This window comes from Larus michahellis, chromosome 4, assembly GCF_964199755.1.
Source record: "Larus michahellis chromosome 4, bLarMic1.1, whole genome shotgun sequence".
NCBI classification, from domain to species: Eukaryota; Metazoa; Chordata; class Aves; order Charadriiformes; family Laridae; genus Larus; species Larus michahellis.
Window position 1 is genome coordinate 87587948 of NC_133899.1, and position 17092 is coordinate 87605039.

The 17092-nt window shown below is 44.6% G+C and overlaps 1 protein-coding gene across 4 annotated transcripts in view; it reads right to left on the reverse strand.

Moving 5' to 3' along the window:
* Positions 1 to 8714: 8714 nt before the first annotated feature.
* The window catches only part of BBOX1 (gamma-butyrobetaine hydroxylase 1), a 41566-nt gene continuing 33188 nt past the window's right edge, over positions 8715 to 17092 (reverse strand). For all 4 annotated transcript variants that reach the window (XM_074586264.1, XM_074586263.1, XM_074586265.1 and 1 more), the window contains 4 exons: positions 16939 to 17044; positions 14308 to 14504; positions 13381 to 13547; positions 8715 to 10784 (listed from right to left, as the gene is read on the reverse strand). In XM_074586264.1, coding sequence (XP_074442365.1) covers positions 10624 to 10784; positions 13381 to 13547; positions 14308 to 14504; positions 16939 to 17044 — 631 coding nt within the window. In that variant the 3' untranslated portion in view covers positions 8715 to 10623. The remainder of the gene's footprint in view (positions 10785 to 13380; positions 13548 to 14307; positions 14505 to 16938; positions 17045 to 17092) is intronic.

Consider the following 17092-nt stretch of genomic DNA (forward strand, 5'->3'; position numbering starts at 1 on the left):
TACTATTACTTTTTTTTTCTTTGAGGCTAGTATTATGAACACTTATAACACACACATAAATGTATATGAAGACAAATAATATTATTATCAATTCAAGAGCAGAAAAGATCCTCACTTAGAGAAAAACATATTTTTCTGCTTTCTTCAGATTGGTTTCCAAAGGCAATTTCCACCTTGACCCAAAGGATATTTGTCTGCTGTTGAAGGCTGTCACATTAGAAGTTATAAACAAAAATGTTCTTCACAGGATGCTTTGATGGAGCCAATTTCGTACTTGCGGGTCGCAGCTGAACATTAAGTTTTCAGTTATCAAACAGGAGTTCTAACAGCATGTTCATTCTGCACAACGCAAATAATACGAGTGCCCAAAAAGTAATTCCTGTTGACTCTCCTGTTGAAAACCCATGTTCTCAAACTTCATCAGTCAATATTGCCTTGTGTGCTTGTGTGCGTTTGTGGGTATTGACAGGGTGTCGGGCTAAGAGGAAACCGTGAGCTCGTGTTGACACAGTGTTACTCGGAGGAAAAAGTACATACCTGCCGGGAGAGTCGTGTTTAACAAGTGGCGGTCGACACCATTACTCATTTGAAATCAAGCACCGCAATCAATTTGTTCAAACAGCCTCATGTCAAGTCGCTGCGTCATCAGCCTGATCTGGCCGGGGTGGGTGAAGTAGGAAAAGTAGTAAAACCAGGAATCTTTGCCTTGTTTGGTCCCAATACCCTGTCCAGGCCTTGGGTCTGGTGGAGACGTGGTGCAAAGCTTTCAGGCATCCCTGGAGGTCGCTTTGTTTTCCCAAGGGAGCGTTGGTGCGGCTGCCTCTGCTGCCCGCAGCCCCGAAGGGAGGGTGCCGGCTCTGAGCATCGGCTGGACCAAGAGCTGACCACCCTTTGGCTTGAACCCTGCTGAGGAGCTCAGGCCTCCTCCTCTAGCATTGACCTCCTGGTGAGAGGGGTCTCCTCTCGTGGGTACACCTTTTGCTCAGGCGGAAACACAAACCTGCTGCAGCTCTCCCTGTCCTCAAATATGCCGTACGCTCACGTTCCCTGCAATCGTGATCACTGGGGTTAGTAAAATCTAAGCAAGTTTTAGCGAGCACTTATCTGCACATCTAGGCACCTTCAGGGTTGCGCTGGTACCCTGATGCTAGAGGTTATGTTGACCCAGAAAGGAACTGGAGTGCATCCAAACTCCTCCGCACTCGGCTCACACTGGAGCATTCAACTTGACAGGGCGGCTGCAGCAATGCTGAGTTTTGAACGCAAGGTTTTTCATTCCCAGTTTAATGTCTGTGCTTAACACCGTGATAGCCATCTCTCGCATCGTTTTGTGGTTTATGATGTTTCCCTTGCCCTTTGCTGAGCAGCGTTGTGGCCCTCGCACAAGTCTTTGGGTCAGCGCCTGTGGGCAAGAGCATGCAGGAGATCTCTAGTGGCAAGAGGAGGCCTTGCTGTTTCACTGTGCCAGCTCTTTCTTGTCATTCATTTCTCTTTTTTTTTTTTAATTTTTTTTTTTTTATTCTGGAACATGAAAGAAAGGAATCCATGAACTCATGCCACTTCTATGTTCAACAACCTCTTTTGAGCGTACCCTTTCCCCTCTCCAGAAGGAGGGGTGAGGGATGTGTTTATGAGCGGGGACGGTCGTGCATGGCAGCAGAAAAATCTGAGCTTATCCCGTCTTCCCTTTCCTAAACAAGAGCCTAAAAATACTGCCAAAATTGCTCACTGCAAAACATAGAATACAGCTCCTTGGCCACGTAAAAGCTGACTGGAGCGATGCCTCTGTTCAAAACGCTTTTAGATTTATAGGCTGCGTGTACTAAACAAAAATACTTAGAAGGAAAAAGGAGGCTTTCAGGGATTATTGATTCTTTGCCTTATGCTGGACAAATAAACCTATGGGTGAAAAGAGAAGAGAAATGTGGTTACTCAGATGAGACATTTGATCCGATAGAGAGAGGCAGTTGCAGAGCCAAACTCGCCCTACGTACTGTCTAATCTCTAGGAGATCTGGGCTGCAGATCAAACCCATTAGTCAGTCTACAAACCTCCTGTAGAAGGTCAAAAAGGTCGGAGAAGACTGTGACAATGCTTACTAATCCTTAGCCTGCACTACAGTGATTTTTTCGAGGTGGGTCCCTGACTTGGAAACCCCATTTCTAACCTATGTAAGCCAGTGCTTGAACACACCAGGTTACCAACGCTTTCATCAGCTCTGGGCTTTTGTGTGCCCTGGCGGGGACCAGAGCTCTGCATGGCCGAAAGGCACCAAGAGCAGGGCAATGCCGAGATGGATGGCAGAGCTCCCCCCACGTCTAATGAGAGACAGTTAGTGCCTAACAGGGGTTTCTTCTCCCTGCTGGGGAGGCAGTCACAGGTGTGGATGGTGCTTCGAACATCTGCATGGGTTGCCCAGGGAGGCTGTGGCTGCCCCATCCCTGGAGGTGTCCAAGGCCAGGCTGGATGGGGCTTTGAGCAACCTGGTCTGGTGGGAGGTGTCCCTGCCCAGGGCAAGGGGGTTGGAACTAGATGATCTTCAAGGTCACTTTCAACCCAAACCATTCTATGATTCTATGGGTGTCTGCTGTGCACCGAGCTGCTGGGGAGGTGTCCATGGGTTTTGGCTCCTGGGGTGATGCTGATACCATCTGCTCAGCTCTGGGATGCTGGTGGGTTAGGTGGGGCATGATGCCAGCGGCGCAGGCAAAAGTGGTCCTGGACACGCAGGGGAGCTGAACTTGGGAGCGGGTGCCTTGGGAGCTTTGAAGTCAAACAGTGGGACGGGTGCGTCGTGAGTCTGGGCGCACTCCTGTATAGGCAGAAGTGGGGAAGTTAATTTCGCGGTTCTCTGGCTTAGACCTGTCCTTGCAACGGCAGATGATGCTGGGAGACTGGCTTGCCTTGGGAAGGCGGGAGCCTGTGAGCACCTCGGGGAGCTGCGTTGCCGTGGTGTTTGGCTCTAAGGCTCTGCGGAGGATACCTACGTTGGCAGCCAGGATAAACCACCCCTTCCCCAGTGACACGGCCATAAATGGAAAAAATGGAAGGGAATGCAACAAATCTGTCCTAAATTTTGCTCGGTGTTTTGGCTCCCTGAGGCATCCCGAGTCTGTCTGCGAGGGTACCGCCTGCAAGCCAGGGGACAGTGAAGGTTTTTTCCCCTCCACCATGAACTGCTGTGAACAGTAATGTCGAAAATGTCAGGGAGAATCACTGAGCTGGGAACGTTAGTATGAAGTGGAAAACTTTCAGGGGGCTTTTCAGCTCCTCGGCACAGTAATGTGATAAATCATCCGTAAAGTGCTTTTCCAGCAGATGTGGCTGTACAATGTGTGATGCATCTGACAGCAGACATCTGTCTGGGCGGCAGCAACAGCGCGGTCTGTTTTTCTTATCGTATTGGTTTACCTTACTCGTCTGATGGAGACGAAGTTCCCCTGAACCTTGGCTTCGCCTTGGCTGCTGCGCTTCTCAGCTGAGTGCCCTCCATCCCGTACCCCACGGCAGGGATTGTGAGCAGACGAAGGGATGCTGCAGCCACCAGCTGAGGGGAGGCAGGGCTGGCACACGGCTTCCAGCCCTGGGGAATTCGAAGATTAAACTTCAGTTATGAGAATTTAACTTGGCTCAACTTAAACTGGGTTGTGGGTTGTATCCAAAAAAAAGGAACAGGGTTGTTCAGGCTGCAGAAGAGAAGGCTCCAGGGAGACTTTATAGTGGCCTTCCACTATCTGAAGGGGGCCTACAAGAAAGCTGGAGAGGGACTTGTTACAAGGGCATGTAGTGATAGGACAAGGGGTAATGGCTTCAAACTGAAAGAGGGCAGATTTAGATAGATATCAGGAAGAAATTTTTCACTGTGAGGGTGGTGAGCCCCTAGCCCAGGTTGCCTGGAGAAGCTGTGGCTGCCCCATCCCTGGAGGTGCCCAAGGCCAGGCTGGATGGGGCTCTGAGCAACCTGGTCTGGTGGGAGGTGTCCCTGCCCAGGGCAGGGGGGTTGGAACTGGATGATCTTTAAGGTCCCTTCCAACCCAAACCAGTCTGTGATTCTATGATTTACCATCTTGCTCTGGCTAGGGTAAGGCTGTAATCCTACCACCATACTTTTCTCACTGGACCTTAGTGGACCTCTCACAAGGTATTGATTGATCTCATTACGTTTCCACAAATATCATCTGAATTCCCATAAATGCAACTGAACACCTGCTACCCAAAGCCCCAGTTTAACCGCAGGCATTGTTCTGCACATTAGCTTTTGGCCTTCCCTTAGGTCCCGTACAAAGAAGATGGCTTTGTGCTTCAGCTTATGTTTGTATCGCTGCTGCTATGGGGTTGCAAACACTGAATCCAAGGAAAGAAATTCAACCAACCAAGTGGAAATCTGCTAGGCTGGTTAAATCTCAGAGAGTGGGAAAGGACCTCTTCCCATGGCAGGTGTGGCCAGAAGTGGACTCTGAAAATACATGGGGTTACCCCTAAACTGCATCTTCTTACTAAAAAAAAATATTAATCTGACTATAAAAAACCAAACAGAAAGTCATAAGTAAATCCTTAGCTCTGGAGATGAGTGAAGTACACCGTAGGAGACAATGTTTTGACCTCTGACACTGATGGTTCCTTTAGCTTTGATAGCTGCTTATAATGAAAAAACAATTAGTTTACACTTTTAAAATTAATAACGATGGAAATGATGGCAATGGATAACAAGTAAATAGTACAGAAAGCATATAACTTATAAATAACAATATCCAGAGCTAAAGACTCTAGTGGATTGCATCCCTCGTGGCAAAGGGACAGTGTTGTGAGGGCAAGGGAGTGATGAAGTCTAGGAGAAGTTGCAAATCCAACGCAAAAAAGTACCTCCGTTTCCTTGCAGGACATGCCTGTAAGAGGGCCACCGCCACGTGGCGTTGGGGAAACGCAAAAGGATGAGGAAAGGCCCTTTCCAAATCTTTGCAGTTGCCAAAAAAAATCGTGTGATCTGGCAGTGTAGTGTTTGTTGTTCTTGTCAATCTTGTAGAGGAGCCAAGACAATGAATGGGTCGGGTTTTCCTCCTACCTGCCCTGGTCTAGCGTGCTTCCTTGTCCAAGTGATAATGAAGCGGGCCCGGGAGCAGTGTGGGGAAACTTAATTGTGAGCACAGTATTGAAGACAGCAAAGGACTGGAGACAGCTATGGGCTTGGGTGGGTGGAAGGGAGAGTGTTGTGTCCTGCTGATTTCCAGATGTGCTGGGGGGGGGGCTTAACCAGCCCCTCCGTCACGAGCAGCATTTCGAAGGTGTGCCACCGCAGAGCTCGCTGCAGCAGCCTGCTCCTCGCCCGCGGCCCTTCAAGGGCATTATACGGCCCTTAGCACATTTCCATAACAACGTTCCTGTTTGAATAAAGAAAAAAAACCAGGCCAAGATTTCAGAACTCGAGTATGACATACTCTGAAAAATTACTGTATCTTCTCCATGTCCTTTGCTCTGTGATCTTTGCTGCTTTGGATGCTTCCAGAAATAACTTGAAAGAGATGTGTAGCTCGGTTATTGCCAACACGAGTAGTTATTGATCTGAATGACTGCTTGGAAAGAAAGGACAGTAGAGAAGCCACGCTCTGCTATCCACATGTTTAGACCTCCCGTCTCATTTCGCTTGAGCTAATGGGGAAAGACGTGGATCGTGGCATGGCAACAAAGAGATTCCTCTGCCTGCTTTAAAGTTATTGGGCCTTTTACAAATTAAAGAAAAGTCATTAAGAATACATAAAACATTTGACTTTAAATATATTTTGCTAACTAAACCAGCTCATATTCCACAAAACACCCCAACAGCAGTTCCTAAATCCTTTGGTTTGTCGACAAAATGTGGCAGAGCCTTGGGGCCACTCTGAATTGCCGTGGCTCTGCTGAAAGTCCCGTTAAGTATCTAGGAAAACCAGTAGCTTGTTGGTTGCTCTGGCCATTCGTCCTTGTTGCCAGCCCGGTCCTGCAGGAGATGTCGCAGGAGGCTGGGAGATGGGGCTCTCCCACACCTTGGTGCCCACACCTTGGTCCAGCACCAGAGGGGAAGGGTGGCTGCAAAATGCCCTCGCTCCCTTCTCTTAGATCTCATCCCGTGTCCGATATTGAGATTGGTTTCAGCCAGAAACATCCCATTAGCTGCCACGGCTGTGCTGTAATTAAAATTTGTTACTATGGCTATTTTCTGGCAGCAATGTAGCTGGTTCCCTGGCTTTGACATCTTCCTTTTCTAGACTTTAATCAGATGTGGTGTTGAAAAATAGGATTCTTATTAGCAGTTGTGATTTATTCTCCTTTTTGTTTTGGTATGGGGTGGATTTTTGTTTGTTTGTTTGTTTGTTTGTTTTTTTAAAGGGGATTTTTGTCCTCTTTCTGTGTCTCAGTCTTTACCATCTTTTTTGTGCTACTGGACTGGCATTAACAGGGTGGGGGGATCTCTTGCTGTAAGTTTAAAATGTGTGTACGAAACGTATTTATTATGTTAGCTTTTACCAAAAGTGATTTCAAATTTCCAGCATGAAACTTTCAAATATGAACTTGCCCTAAACTGACGGTTAACTTCATGAATGTGTAGATTAGAATAAAAACTCATTTGCCTTCGGAAGAATTTGAGACAAGAGCGCGAAGTATTTTCTCTGATTTGAGTCAGAGAAAAACACGGTACAGAATAAATACATGTTTTCCAGGAGTAATGTAACGCACATGTGATGAGAGGCTGTATTTAATTTGCTGGACACATATAAGCAATGTATTTCAACGTGCAAAGCTCCGGGCAGCTAATCCAGCTTTCTTCCCGCAATAGGCATTTGGAAATCTCTCTGGACTGGGGTTTTCTGTCCACCCAGCCAAAAGAAGTTGGCACGTGTGGCAGGTAGCTCAGCAGTGGCTAAATCCGAGCTGTGCCGAAGCCATCCACAGACGCGAGTGTACTGATACGCTCAAGATGCTGCTTGCATTCAGCAAGCTTTAAAAACTAGCTGGAAATCTGACAGATTAAAAAAAAAAATAATATTTTAAAAAATTATACACGAAAAAAATGCCATGGGATTGGCTCCAGCATCCATTGCTACAAAATGCAATGGGAGGAGAAGAAAGCTAGGACAGAAGAGAAAAGGCATTTGCAAATAATAAAATGGATGGGTATTTTTTTTTCTGTTTCTGCAGCTGTGCTGTGAGCCCACGAGACGCAGCCGGTTGCCGAGCATGGGCTGGTTTGGGGATGTATCATGGGCAGCACAAAGGTACCATCGCTTCTGGGCTACAACCGGCTGAGAGAAACCATGTCCATTGGCACCCTCTGCTTCAGAATTGTCCTGCAAACGCCCAGTACCAGCTCTTATTTTTTCTTGCTGCTCTAAGACAGCAGAGACCTGGTAGTCTATGGAGGCTGGGGTACCCGAATGGGGTGACCCACACGTGTCAGATCAGAACCAGACCTATCTGAAAGCTCTGCAATGTCGTTCTTCGGTGTGGATTTGGAGATGAAGGGGAAATAAACCCACCTTGGCCTTCCTCCATTGTTTAGCCTGACCAAGCATCTGTAGGCATCAGGAGATGATCTACTTTGCCGATAGTTGCAGAAATACTCTCTTTTCCATCTACAGTAATATGCGAAGGTGTTTAGAATTAACATTTGTGCTACAGGTAGTAGCTGAAGGTAGAAGTGGAGCGCAGATATAAGATAGAGATAGGACAAGGGGCAATGGGCACAAGCTAGAACATAGGAAGTTCCCTTCAAATACACGGAAAAACTTCTTTACGGTGAGGGTGACAGAGCACTGGAACAGGCTGCCCAGGGAGGTTGTGGAGTCCCCTTCTCTGGAGGTTTTCAAGACCCGCCTGGATGCAGCCCTGAGGGATGTGCTCTGGGCAATCCTGCTCTAGCAGGGGAGTTGGACTAGATGATCTCTAGAGGTCCCTTCCAACTCTGAAGATTCCGTGATTCCGTGATTCCGTGACAGAGATAGATAAGATAGAGATAAGATTTGACTGTGCATCAGGTTTGGGTGGGTAGCCTGACCCTCTCCCACTTCAACTGGATATCATTCCTGGCTCACGGAGGCATGGCAGGGATTAGATCTGGTTTGCACGGGACTTCACATTTCCACTGTTTTTATCATTATTTGTACTCCAGTCTGCATTAAAAACTTTGTTGACTATATATAATTCTAAAGGATTTATAAGCTGCAAATTGCACGCGAGCAGAGCGATCGTGCTGGTGGGAACCTGGAGCCACAGCACTCCTACACCCGCCCGTCTCGTCCGTGTATGGGGCGCACGCCTGACATCTGCAAAGCTGCCTTTTAGAAAATATTATGTTATTTATTTAACAGTGATACTACATATTTTGGGGAAATGCGGACAGTTCAGGGAAGTGCGGGTACATAAAGGACAACATATCTCAGGTGCCTGAACTCCAGGAATCTCTTGTGTTAGTTTTTAACAGGGCGTATTTCACCGACAAAAAATCACAGCAGTGTGAAATGAGATCCACTGACAGCCTTGATTAATTGTTTGTGTTTTGTTTCCCTTGCAGCCGTTCAAAGCTATGGATTGGGTTGTATTTTACCTATACGTTCAGTATATGGGATAAACCTGAATGGAACCAGCTCTAATCATATTTACAAATATTTTCAAACAAGAATGACTTCATAGCTGCGTACAAGATGCTTTGTGTGAGACGAGATATAAGCCCAAAACAGTAATCAGATCCATAACATCCATAACGGCTTTTAATAAACAGAACTTTGAATAAAACAGTTTTTAGAAAAGTACAGAATAAAAGCAGAAAATAGGTCTTCTCTATTAACCATTGGTATAAATCCCACGGTGTCTTGTTTTAAAGTTATAAATTGCAATCTTCGCTGAATTGTTACATGGAAAATATCACAGGCAAAGCACAGTACTGCTGGTGTCCTACGGAATATAGGTATTAACCTTCCCTCATCTTTTCCTCCTTTTATAGCAAAGGCAAAAAAAATACTTTCATGTTTCCAAAGTTAAAGGAGGCACTGAGAAATCAAATTATCGCTAAAAGCCAGGTTTGTCACGCTACGTCTTGATGTCTAAACTTTGATAAAAACATTTCCATACTTACTAAAGAGGAATGGATTCGAACCACACTACACCAGGTCATGACCGACGCCTAATTTAGTTTGATTTTTTATTTACTATTAATTTATTTGGTTATTTGATATTTAGCTGAGATATCTATTGCCTGTAAATGATGAGTAGAAGCTATGGAAGTGTTTGCAAGCTGATGTTAGGGTCTCACTTATGTCAGGTATTTTCGTGTCAACGAATTTAATTCTACAGCTATTTAATTCTGTAGCTGTAGTTCTGCTATTTCAGCCCACTAGGAAGAGACTAGGATTTACTGGACTTTCAAGGAATAGTTTGAAAATAAAGAGTTGCAGGGAGCAGACGTGAGGGTGGAGGTGTGGCTGGATATTTTGCCAGGCTCTCAGCACGGGCGAGAGGGCGTCCTCTTAACTCTGCAGCTAGAAGGACAGTGAAAAATAAACTCAGGGGACATACTATTGGGTATAAAAACAAGTATTTTAAAATTCTTTCCGTTTCAATATGGCATTTGAATATAAGGGAAAAAAAAACCAAACACTCCTTCGGCTGCAGTAATTTTTACATAGTGTGATCTCTATTCAGAATGCAGCCTAGAGGAAAACACCCTGCAGACCAAGTCTATCGATCGGAGGCGTGCTCTCTTTATTTGGAGTGACAAAAAGGGATCTGAGCTCAGTCACCACTTCTCTGTCAGGTGCGGAGTCAAAACCCGCCTCTTGTGCTTTGTGATTTCTAGCTGCAAAGCATCAGCGCTCCTCTTCCCGACTTAACTCGGCAGTCTGTCCGCCCTGCAGATCTTAATTACATCTGTGCACAGCATCCGATGGGATTTCTGAGCCTATCTGCCACCCCTACACTGGGATTTATTTCTATTCCCAGTTCTCTGGGTAGCTCTATAGTTTGTGGACTTAGAAATGTAGGAAAAATAATTTGTGGCTGTGATAGTCATCCCAAGTACAGCAGGAGATGCAGCAGACAGTGCCTGTTGAATGAGATCTTGTATTAAAGTGGAGTTCTACCTACAAAGGTGTGTATATAAAAGTAACTCCACAGCAGTGGCTGCTTATTTTGATAGTGGCTTTTAGTTATGATTTATGCAATAAAGAATGCCTCCCTGAAAACAGAGGAAGGTGCTGTTCATAACAAATCTTTAGTAAGTGATTCTTATAAGCCCTGTTTTGATGCTCCCTTCCGAGCTTTCTAGGGAGAGCAGCTGTATCTGTAGAGCAAAAATTAAGGCGTTGTGATAACCAGTCAGCCCAGTAGAGTCATAATCTTTCAAGCCACTTTGTGCACTGATTTTAAAAAAGTAAATAAACTGACAGTGACAGAGGTAGCAAGGCATTTTATAGATTCAAAGACCAGGGCACAGATAAATTGTTATGAACAACAGGTTTCTTAGCTTATGGAACTCAAAAATATATTTGTGATGTTAGTTTATGAAAAGAAAACACAATATTTAAGTGTTGTGGTTTTTTTTTTTTTTTCGAGGTTAGACAATGTAGGTTTGGCTCATTCTAGTTAGAAGAAAGATCAGTCCCTATTCAGGACCCTCTTCCTGAGGAGCCGGAGCCTTGACATGACCACGTCCCAGTCTGCATAGGCACCTTCCAGGTGACGAGTCACTTCTGACCCCGACGGGTAGCTTTGGCGACCATGGAGCACGCGCCAGTTATCAAACGTCACTATGTCTCCTACAAAGAGATTGCACGAAGTTTAAAATTCGGTACGTTATAGTTGATTCCTTCAAACAGGTGACATGGAGGTAGATGCACAGCAACAGCTCAGGAGCAATAATTTCACGTAGCGCGAGTGGAGATACACAGCAATGACACAGGAATTGTGATTTCGCTGGTCATCCTCAACCAGAGACGGCAGGTCCCTTTTGACCTCTGCTTCTTTTCTTGTATAACCAGGAGTTGAAACGCAGAGTAGTAAGAGAGTCACAGAATCATAGAATGGTTTGGGTTGGAAGGGCCCTTAAAGATCATCCAGTTCCAACCCCCCTGCCCTGGGCAGGGACACCTCCCACCAGACCAGGCTGCTCCAAGCCCCATCCAGCCTGGCCTCGGACACCTCCAGGGATGGGGCAGCCACAGCTTCTCTGGGCAACCTGGGCCAGGGGCTCACCACCCTCACAGGAAAGAATTTCTTCCTGATATCTAATCTAAATCTCCCCTCTTTCAGTTTAAAACTGTTACCCTTTTTCCTATCACTGCACTCCCTGATCAAGAGTCCCTCCCCATCTCTCCTGTAGCCCCTGTAGGTACTGGAAGGCTGCTCTAAGTTCTCCCTGGAGCCTTCTCTTCTCCAGGCTGAACACCACACCAAGGAAAGCAGGCCTTGAGGGGAAAGGCGACTACAGCAAAGCCACAGGAAGGCTAAAAATGGTGAAAGCCAGCAGGATGATTTTTATTTGATCAATCTGGTACTACTTGTACTGTACGCATTCTGCATTACTATACCCGTTAAGAGAATTTTTACAAAGTCAAGCCATTGAAAGTTAGGAAATCATGTAATCAAGGCTAGCATGCCATTTTAATTTTTCTGGCTTGTGTGCCGCTGTTATGATAAATCTCTAATTAAATAACCTCCTAGTCTTTCTTTCCTTCTCCCCCTCCCCTCTACCACCATTTTGGTGCGTTAATTGATGGGATGGATGGTACTAGTGTAATGTGAGGTACTTTGGTTTACCATTTATTATGTGATCTTATAAATTATTTTATTGCATGCTCCCAATAGAGAGAGATTCATTTCCTCACAGACATTTTAAAGACACAAGCATCAGAGTACATGAGGCAGGCAGACACATTAATGAATTTCCTTTTGTAGCATCTCTTGAGAGATGAGGGACTATTCATCTCTTTATTTTATAGCTGGGGAATGAAAGAACAGAGATTAAGGCCAAAGTAGTTAAACAGATGCACGGACCGACTTTTAAAGAGCAAAGGGCATTTTTTGCAGCGTGTTTTATGTTCAAAACACAGCCCTGTACAACTGAAAGTTTAGAGCATTTCGCACTTCTGCAAATCTGCCTGCACAGGCCACCCAGAAAAAGCAGCACAGCAGCAGTGGCCTTCGGTAATTCCTGCGCCATGACGCTGGCATTCGGTGTCTGAGCAGAGAGGATGATAACCGAATTGCCCACAGTGCTGCTCAGCCTCCTTCAGTGCTCTGCTCTGTACCATCTTCTAGATGGTCTGCACCTCCTGCAGCCACTGGGACGGTGCCCCACTGATACTGCTATAAAGCCCAAAGCATCAAACGAAGCAGAGAGAGAAAGTATTGGGATCGTGTATCATTTAATGAGCAGACACTGAAGGAGGATGGCCCGGCACTCTGACACATGGCATGCCTCAACTGTGGTGCTATTGATAGGACAAGTGTTGAGCGACACAGGACTAATTTCTCTTCTAATGCTGGGGAAAACCACACTTTTAGAAGAGTCTAAGATTCATGAAAATATTTACTTTACAGCCAGTTGGGCTATGTGGGATTCAAGGGCTCAGTGTTTTCAAGCCTCGCCAGGTGCAGGGATGAGGAGGAGTGAGGCCTGGGCGTTTGACCCAGTCTAGCCAACAGGATTATTTCATACCATGGAAGTCACATTCCATATAAATTAGAAAGTTTGCATGTAGTTTCTCTCTCTCTCTCTTAATGGCTGTGGTCCAGAGAACTTCTTGCCCTGGTGATGGACCCCTGAGCCCTCCCCTCCCTCCCAAAGCCTCCGCGCTCGCAGTGTCCCACGTTTACTGTCCACTGCTGGGGGTACGGAGCTTCCTGCTGATAGAACTGTCAGAGTATAATTCTTGTATACCCTTTATTAGTATCGGGATTAATACTGGTTCTTTTATTATTTAGTCTTATCCTATTAAATCTATTTATATTTCAAGCCTCATGTTTCCTTGCTTTCCCCGATTCCCCTTTCCGGGTGGGGAGGGGTCATCAGGTGATAGAATAATTGTCTAAATGACAATAAATTGTTAGGGGTTTTCTCAAACCGTAACAAGTTACAATTTCCTATATGGTACGGGGTTTTGATGTAAAATAAAGATACACTGGCCTAATCAATAGATAGACTCTATTTCCCCGCCCCTTTTTTTTTTCTTTGTAGTGTAACAATGGAAAAATAAATCTATGAGATGAATGTAAGGATACAGTATGAAATAAAATTAATTACAAATATAATATAAAATGAAATAAAATTTGCCAGCGCTAACAACGCTTAAGCGTTTTGACTGTTAGGAAAAACATGTGAAAAACCATTGCGAGGAGAAGCAACTTACTGACCTGGTTCCAGCTTGTAAGTAAACTTGTGTTCTGTGCTGTTTAATAAATCATTAAATTCCTTTAGAGCTGCATAAAACGGCCTCACTTTTTCAGCTGGTATGTCAAACACTGTGTCTCTTGTTGCGTTGTTATAATTGATGCGAACTGCTTGGCCTCGGGAATCCACACTGTGAAACAGAGAAGGGAAGGAAAAGGAATGCAATATGTCGTTACTGAAACATTTAAAGAAGGTTAAACAACAACTGAACTCTGCTGCCGGAATTTCAGTATGTTTCTACAGTGGAATTCAGCTTGTCGTTGGGTTGGCTTTTGATAATTAAGCCTAATTAGGGAAACGGGATGATCAGGAGAAAGCGTAGACGCTTGATTTTCCTCAAACATCTACATTATGTACGCTTTAGTTGTAGAACTGTAGACTCTTGAAATTCAGAAGAGATTATGATCATTTGCATTTGATCTTTTAAGAATATATAGGTTTTAATCTAAATGCTTCAAATTATGGTCTGTCTTTGGCACAAATGGCTGGAATGTAGTAACAGCCCCAGCTGCTGTTAACCTGTGTCTGTACCTGGGAGCTGCTCTAATTCCCACCGCTTCTTGCTGGTGTGTGGCAAAACAAAATACGTAAAACTATGCTGTGGTGGTACAAAGCACAGAACAAGTCATACATTGGCAAAAAAGTGGTCTAGTGGGAGGTGTCCCTGCCCACGGCAGGGGGGTTGGAACTAGATGATGTTTTAGGTCCCTTCCAACCTGAACCAATTCTGTGATTCTGTGAAAAAAAACCCACCCCAAACCCCCAAATAACTACAGACCAAGTTAAACCAGTGTTTCCCCACAAGGTGGCAGGAGCAGACCTTCTCCTTCCAATTTATAATCCGCTATACAACAGGGATTTTATTTTTCGATGTTGTTGAAACGACTCACTCTATAATCCTTTGTTTATTTTGCACAGCAAAATCACAGTAGTCCACCCCAACATCTGTATAGTCTACAGCAGTAGAGGACAGGATCTGATACGCCTGAGGATTTTGTTTCTTCAGCTTGTTGGATACGTTAAATCCATCTACAACTTCACTTTCGCCTCCCGCAGCTGTTTGCTTTATACAATGGAGAAGCTGAACCTGGAATGAATTAACATCTCATTACGAGAAGAATTAGCTTGCCTATTTAACAGTTCATTAGCATCAGTTCCCTCATACTTGTGGTTCTGGTTTTTCGTTTGGTTTTGGGGTTTTTTTCCAGCAAAAGACTGAGTTCCCACTACTGCAGCTTCACAGTGCTGTGCCACCACTGTCACACAGGTGGAAAATTAAAGTAGCATGGTCATAAATCCATCCCTTTTGGGATATTTTCTAAGGCTTGCAGCCTGCGAGTCAACTGCAAAGCTCTGCTCTCGCTTCTTTCCTTTGACTCCCTCTTTGCGGCAGTCATACAATTTTAAATACATTGCAGTCTTATCTCAACAAGGAGGATTAGTTTTCTCTTGCAGAAACAAAACCTACCGTGAATTAACCGCTCACAGAGGGGAAAAGGTGGCTCTTGTAGAAGGCAACAGGCCCAGCGTCTCTCTCATGAAGTGGGATTAAGACAGTTTCATTTCACTTCTCGGTGAAACGCCGAGGTGTAAGACGGAGCAGAAAGCCTAAGCCGGGCTCTTGGTTGCACCAGGGTAAATCTGAGCTGCCGACACAGGCAGTAAAACTCCCCGTGGCATGAGAGAGCCCAGCACGGCACAAAGCACAACCATTGAGCTCAGCCAAACGACACAAACGACATCTGCCACACCAACGGTAACAGCGTCCACCTTTCCCTTCCACGCCAGTGAATTATTTCCGAGACCACGAGGAGAAAAACCAAAAAAAAAAACCCAGGAGGAGAAAGAGGAGCACAGAGTTTGCCCCAGAATCTCCTCACCCGCTGGACCCGCAGCCCTTGATGATGGTGATGAAGGGGGAAACTGAAATAACTGAGAGTGCAGGAGGGGGACTTGTTTGGAAAGGATGGGAGATAGTTCATTCATTAGATGAAGCAGCGTTCTGCCCTCCTGCCGTGCCCCTTTTGGCCACCAAGCTGGGGGGAGGACTCAGGGCTCCTGCTGAAGGGAGCACAAGGCAACCATCTCTTTTCTTTTGTGGTCATGGCCGGCCTTGTATATATAGGGTAAGCAAGGAGGGCTGCAATAACAGACTGCATGGTAAATGACTCTGAAAAAGTTCAAAGGGAGAATTTAGTTCAAGTGAGAGCTGATATTCTAGAGAGCTAATGTTTCTGCTAGGTTTTTATAATACTTTTTCCGTGCCTTTTTGGTTTTTTTGTTTGGTTGGTTTTTTGTTTGGTTGGTTTTTGGCTTGGTGGTGGTTTTTTGTTTGTTTGTTTGTTTTTAAATCAGGATATCTCCTGGAAAAATAGTTGCCAGATCAAAACCTCGGAAATCCCAAAAATATTTTTACAGGATGCCTCTGAAACTAATCACAACCCATTTAAAAACACTTCTTCAAATATTTGTAGCAAATACATCTTAAGAGTTCAAATATTGTGTAATAACTAGATAAACAAAGAAAAGTGCACATTCAGGACAATGTTCAAACATAATTCAATGTGCTTTAATACTTTCATTTCTTACAAGCACGTTTGAATGAAAAAGGTTACGCTCCTTTTCTAATGTTTCATAGCGGAGTGTGAGCTTTGGCACAGACAAGACGGTGAGCTAATTCACATCTGCTCTCTATTAATGAAGCCCTGTTCCATTCTTACTCCACATTAATGAACAGCATCTAAATGATTTTAATAGGTGATGTCAGTGCGAAGTATTTGGCGCTTACTTGTGGATAAATCACACTGGCTTTTTGTTTAATTATAGAACCAACTGATACCAAGCGCTCCAAAATATTAGAAGGGGAAGTTGTAGGTGTGAAGCTTATAGATGCAAACTTTTCCAGGATTATCTTTGTTCCTTTCTACCTGTTCCTACTACTTTCCAGTTCTCTGGTGAATTATATGGATTAGGCTTTGATATGACAGGGACGAGGTGAAAACGTATTTCCTATGGTTGTTGTCCAGCTTTACAGAATGTTCCTTTTTTGTCTGTTATGAAGGGGTGAATAACTGTCTAACTTAAATCAATTCATAGAAAACAATACCTTAAATCGTTATTTATTCTAATATCTTTTCCTCCTGAGGTGAACAGACGTGCCCTAAAATGTCAAAACTTGACTACGGCATGTAGATGCCCAACTTCTCCAATATGATGAAAACAGTATCACATGCACATACAGGACCCCAGTGCTTTCTCATATGGTAATATTCTCAATACTTTGTGAGTTTCCATTGAAAAATTACAGCGTACATAAGGGCCTTGTTATGCAGAACTTACATTATAATGTATATATTGCATACCCATGTGTATATAGATTGTTACGCAGATTAATATGCTGCTATTTTTAAATTGCTCTCTTAAGGCACAGTTCAGAGTCATGACTCTAACCATGTTTCACACTATAGGAATATTTCCCTTTCCCCTTTTGTGTCGTTAAAAAGTCAGTAGGTTCACCTTACCCCAGGTGGATGCTGCAGAACAGGGTAATCGGTGTGAAAACACAGTTTCCCAGTCGTGTAAGCCACGTTGTTGGCATCTGCTTTGTCTTGCACTTGCCACGTTGGTCTTTATAATGAAAGGGAAAAGCAAAAAACACGTTAAAAGAGCCAGCCA